Here is a 6000-nt window from a genome sequence, read left to right as displayed (position 1 = left end):
ACCTCTGTACCTCCACATTGTCTTTCCCTTCTCTTTCCTGCACCCACCCCAATTCCCTCTCTGCCCCTGTTTATTAGTTTGGAGCCACTGACTCCATGCTTACGTGAGCTGAGCCAGAAGCCTTAGCAACCAGTTTCTCACAGAAGCATGACATGGCAAGCCAGCACTGTTTGGGAGGTCAGCCCTTGGGTGTAAACAGCATCAATACACTGAACTTGTGGGTGACCTTGGGCAAGTTACTGAACCTCATCTAAAACATGGGGATAAAAACAGCTCCTTCCGCAGCTCCTCTAAGATATCTCACCATTGGCACAGATCTCAGCCCAGGGTCCCTCTGACCGCTTCACTCATCTGGGCTGTGGTCACAGCTGCCTCCAGTGCTAAAGGCATTGGCTTTTCCTCCATCTGGAGCATCCCCCAGACCCTCAAAGTCAAGTCCAATTCAAATGTCATTTCCTCAAAGAACCCTTCTCTAATCACCCTCTTCCTTCTTAGCACTAATTGCCTATCTATAAAGGCTTAACTGATTATTGCTCAGGTCCCACTGGAAGGCAGTTCCACTTTGTCAAACCCTGGCTGAAAGATGGAAGAACAATGAAGAACACAGGGTGCAGGGGTGACGCTTTGGAGATTAAGCTGGCTTGGTGGCTGCCCAGACCTGACCACCACTGCTCCCTTTGTAGGTAAGACCCAGACACCCATGCAAAAAGAAATGTTGCACACCCGCCCAAATGGCCAAAGTAAACATTTTTATTCTCCGTTATGCCTTGGTCATTTCTAATTTTACAAGAATGAATAAATGGAATCAACAAGAATGCTTTCCCTCAATGTCTTTCATTACAATTTGTCACTGAAAAAGTTTCCTGTTTTTCCTAAAGAGTGCACGATTTGAGGGTGATCCAAAATGAGGCTTGACGACTGCGGAACTTCAGAGTTAAACGTCCTGCTTCCATGCCAATTCTTCTCACTGAGCAGCAAAAGTCCATATAAAGAGCAGCCCAGCAGAAGTAGTCTTCCACTGAGGGAATGAACTCAAAAAGAGCCACAGGGGTGAGGTGAGCAGGGGATCATTAGCCCAGTTTCTGTCCCCGATGGGGCACATGACATGATAGAAGAGGGGGTGTCCAAAGACCGAAAGAGCCTAGAAGAACATCCTCATTCACCCAGGCACTCCCTCAGTCAACAGAAGGGGGCCAGAGACCAGAAACAAATGTTCTCTGGAGTGCCCCTGTTTCTGAAGAGTTCCCAGATGGGGGTCCCAATTCCCAGTCAGGAAGCTATAGGTGAGGAAGGGGGTCTGTCCCTCCAAGTGGCCTTTGCGTTCCAGGGCCCATCTTCCTTCCTTTCTGCTCCTGGGGCCGATGCGGAGCCTGCCCAGCAGATCACAGGACAGTCTCTCGGATGACACCGATGAGGCTATGTGGCCGCTCAGCCTCTGCACGTCGGGGCCTCCTCTCAGCTCTTGGTCTCCCCACGGTGACGAAGGTGCTCAGGTCTCCACAGCTCTGCAGGTGCAGCAGGCCAGGCTGTCTCCTCGTGGGCAGCATGTGGGCCCTGGAAGTGCTGGGCTGCACGGGGGCCATTATCTTTGGGAGAATAAAGAGGGTCGGGTGGTTAGACTTCACCAGATATGGGCCTCAGACCTGGTGCTTTCCCAAAGTGGAACTCACTTGGCATTGTAGATACCTTAAACATATTGCTTCTTTCCTAAGTTCTCAAAGAAATTCCCCAATTTTTCTACCTTTTCAAATGTAGACCTGCCAAACTTCATGGAACTGTCTAGTCCAACTTCTTGCTTTAATAGTTAACATTCTTCTCGTTACATTTTTCCAGCCTTCCTGTGGCCTAAGCCAGTGACTCGCCCTGTGTCTGCACAGAGCTGGCTGGGAAGGGAGTCTGAACGAAGCATGGACACCCAGAGCTCCCCCCACAGCCATTCTGACATGGGGCCTGGAATGGGGCTCCAGCATCTGCATTTTTAACAAAAATCCAGGTGAATGTGACGTACTTAAAAATTTGGTAACTACTGGTATGGGATCCAGTTAATAAAATATCAACTAAAGCCAAACATACTTCTAGTTCATCTGATAATCCTACAATAAAAAAGTAACAAACAACATAAAAATTAAGCCATTTTATTTGTAAAAACCTTTAAGAATGGTTCTACAGCTATATCTATTTCTATTTTATTTGCAATATAGCACATGAAAGTATATCATAGCATTACTTACTTGGCAAAAATAAGGAAAATTCCTCACTTAACTGGAACTGATGATGGAAAAACTCTCCAGCACATACTATTTTTTAAAAAGCACAATGACATCTATATGACCTATAATACTGTTAGCACCTTGGGAAAAACTCTTTATTACCATCCAATACCACAAAACAAGTATTGGGATGACTTTGTTTAATTAGTACCATTTTGAGATTTTATGGTCATTAAAAGGTTAATCTCTCCTGCCCCTCCGCCGCCATGGAAGTTAAGTTTTGCTAACATGCTATTATTATATTTGTCTTAAAGGTCTTATTATCTGATTCAAAAGAAAATTACAACATTTATAGATATTGACTATTGTTGACATGTTAGGTTAGGACAAGTGGTTTGACACTTGTACAAACAAATTTAAAAAATGGATCTAAGAATGCATTCCGGTAATACTAAAGTGAAAATGTGCGAAGCTGCACAGAGTCACAAATAAAAGCTCCCCTTTCCCTTGACCTTCTCTCTGGGAAGGATACAGCATTATGATACCTGGAAGACCCCTGCTGATGGCCAAGTCTATTCCAACAAACCCAGTACCTGAACTTTCATCCAGTCTGGACACAAATGCCTACCAAACATGTAATGATAGCATCAGTTGAACTGTAAGTGCTTGTTCTTTTTCACCACAGCAATTTTCCAATGAGTAAGACTCGGCAGAAAATCCAGATGAACTGCTTGGTGGGTGCTCCAGCTCTGACCTCACCTGGCTTCGCAGCCTTGAGAATGCTCCAAATACTTGCTCCCATTTATCAAGCTTTTAGGACTGGACAGAAGAAAGAAGGTAGGGAGCGACATCTGGTGCAGACCAAGGACATGAGGATGTAACAATCAGATGCACAGGCTACTAACTGGAGCCTGACCCAGGCCTACTGGCTGCTCCCTGTCATAGAAAGCAGACAAGAGAGCCCATGGTTCATGGCCCTCTTCATGCAAGTAATCACTCTTCTGCAATCTGTAATCCCTGAAGGACTGGGAGAGAATTTTGCTTCTGGCTACTATAAGCACAGGTCAGCAGGTGCAAAGGGGGGACAGAAAGGATAGTGAGAAGAGTCACTCTGTCTTAAAAACTTACCTAGGATCCTGTAAGTGGAAATGGCCCTGAGAACCAGCCCAACTCAAGAAGCATTCGCTGGACACCTAGTGTACACTGGGACAGCAAAGTGACACCTGCAAGCCTTCGTACAGACACCTATGCCAACCACCCCACATGTATGACGCAATGGAATAAATGCCTAAAAGGCAAGCACTTTTCAGTGAGGTGGATAATGAAAGCCCACCTCCAGTTCTCCTCAAAGGAAGTCCTATCTATTCAGAGACACAGGGGAGAGCGCGCCCCATCCAACCTTTCACTTCAAATGTGAGTATCTTGACCCTTCAATGGATTATGTTACATGCTCAATTTTATCTCTTCACTTGGATGACTTTGGTTTATGGCACTGCCTTGTAATTTTCAAAGGAAAAGGTGTTTGTTCCTTTAAGTCCTATCAGCTTAGGTATCTTGCCAAACTTTTCATGGGCATGTGAACAGCTCCCAGAACCTTGCCAGTATTAAAATTCTTGTATGTCCACCATTATCAAAAGGCTAAAAAACATCAGCCATCTCAACAGAAAATTTCACCTTAGAAACCAAACGCTGACTGTGCTCCACACCACCACGCCCTTGCTTTTACGCCCAACCTGCACACTTTTCTTTTTCTAGGCAAGCTTCCACATCCCTGAAAAATTGGTTTCTCTTCTTTTGGGTCAAGAACACTGTGGAAAAGTCACCACAACTGAAAGTAAAGTGTTCCAGCTTCCTTTCCCTTACTCTGCAGCCCTCCTAACCCCATGTCCCTTGAAGCAGTGACCAAGAACTTAGTGTGCCTTGGACAGGAAATCAGCTGTCTGCTTCAGCTGCCATGGAAATGAGTGATCTGACTCATGCCTGATGTTAATAATAAAACTACCTGTTCTAGGAAACTGGCACTTGTGATCGCTTCCTCCATGTGCTCCTCGTCGGACTTCAAAACGGATTTAATGTTTTCGACAAGTTCGTGGATGTCGGGGGTCATGCTGCAGGAGGACTGCTCCAGGAACCTGGCCACCAGCATCTTGGTGTCAATGTAAGATTTGTAATCTACTAATGACCTCGGTCTGCTTCGCGAAGCTCTGGACCGCAAGCCTCTCCTCAGGGTCACTGAAGCCAGATCCAGTCTTCCTTCTGTCTGAGTTGCTGCTTCACAGCTGAGCACAGGGGTGGCTGTGGACAGAAACAAACGACACATCCCATTGGCCAAGACCTGTGAATACACACCTGTCCTGAACAGCACAGGCCACTGAACTCAACGTGGAAAGCATCTGAAATACTGATAGCCATGCAGACTTTGCTTTTTATCTTGAAGGAAAAGGAAAAAAAAACCAACTATGATACAAAAATTATTCTCTATAGTTCCAATAGGATGGATCCTAAAACATTTTACTGTGCCACATAAAACACAACTCCTCAGGTCAGGACGGATGACAGAGAAGAGCATCCAGAATGCAGACTGTAATGGAGCAACAGTTTCACGACGTAATGACAAATAGATGGGGATGAATGGTGCAAGCAGAAAAAATATGGTTGACCAAGAAAGAATGTCCCCAGGGTGGAGAATGAGGGAGTTATTTAAAGAGAGGGACTGAGGAGAAACAAGACTTGTGCAATAAATGGAATGTTCTGTTCACTTTGACTGTACCTTTGTCCTAAACATCCTCAAGGGCATTGTACTGACTCATATTATCGATGCTCAGACCATGGCTGGGAGGTAGCTGTTATGACTATTACAGAAAGAACTATCTAGGTGCAGAAAAATTACACGTCACTCCAGAAGTCAATTGAGGCCTGGGAAATCCACAGGGTAATGAGCAGGCTCTAATTCCCAGGATCACCTACATCGGCAAGGGCGTAAATACAGGCAGAACATTCCTGAACCATCAGGTAGGTAAAGTGTTCATAAGCCAGCCAGCAGCTTTCAGTGTGCACAACACTGGAGATTTCAGTCTGCAAAGGCCTGATAAGCAGGAATTTAGATATTCAAGGGAGACAGGAAAAGGGGTGAGAGAACAGGTGGAGGGAGGAGAGCATTCTTTTTCCTCTGGAGAAACGAAGGCTTGAGGAGCTTTAGACAGGGGTTGGCGGCCGTGTGCATGTCCCAGCGAGCCGGAGTCTTCCAGAAACACTGACTATAGACACTCATGTGTGAAGACAGAGTCAGGGGCTACCCTCAGTCATTTGAAGGCAAGCTGGTCCCTCCCATGATAGAAGGCTCCAGGTAAACACAGGCCACTCTGGCCCCTGCAGCACTGCAAAATGGGAGGGGGTTCTGGAAAGACCTCACTAAGCTGTGTAGACAACTATGGTCCGGTGAAGCCTTCAGGGGGCCAGCTCGAGTCCTCAATTTGCCAGAAAGAGCAGAGGAGACCCATGGTGAAGACAGGCCTAGGGGTCTGAGGGGCCATGCTGCCGGCCTGGGTTGCAGAGGCACACTCGTCCCAAGCAGGACTCCTCCCCATTCAGAAGCTGCTGTCGAGACAAGAGGAGTGTTCTCTCTGGTTCCCACACGGTCAGTCCAGAGCTGCGGCAAACAACACAGGCTGTCAGGGACACAATGAGACTAACAAGGGGGAGACGCAGGGCTGGGGGAGCAAGGTGAGAGGGCTTGCAAAGTGGTATTTGCCTAGAGCTTGAGGAGCGCACAGGTCACCAACAGAAACCT

General features: G+C 46.6%; 1 protein-coding gene across 2 annotated transcripts in view; it reads right to left on the bottom strand.

Annotated features, from left to right (window-relative positions):
• Positions 1-421: 421 nt before the first annotated feature.
• ENTREP1 (endosomal transmembrane epsin interactor 1) overlaps positions 422-6000 on the bottom strand; it is a 63038-nt gene continuing 57459 nt past the window's right edge. The window contains exons 10-11 of one of the 2 annotated variants that reach the window (XM_037495182.2): positions 4213-4505; positions 422-1586 (exon numbers count right to left, since the gene is read on the bottom strand). In XM_037495182.2, the coding sequence (XP_037351079.1) occupies positions 1383-1586; positions 4213-4505 (497 nt within the window). In that variant the 3' untranslated portion in view covers positions 422-1382. The remainder of the gene's footprint in view (positions 1587-4212; positions 4506-6000) is intronic. The other variant, XM_054688552.1, reaches the window with a different exon arrangement.

This window comes from Talpa occidentalis, unplaced genomic scaffold, assembly GCF_014898055.3.
Source record: "Talpa occidentalis isolate TD23 unplaced genomic scaffold, MPIMG_talOcc4v2.1 talOcc4.7, whole genome shotgun sequence".
In the NCBI taxonomy this organism is placed as follows: Eukaryota; Metazoa; Chordata; class Mammalia; order Eulipotyphla; family Talpidae; genus Talpa; species Talpa occidentalis.
This window is presented reverse-complemented; position numbering and strand designations above follow the sequence as displayed.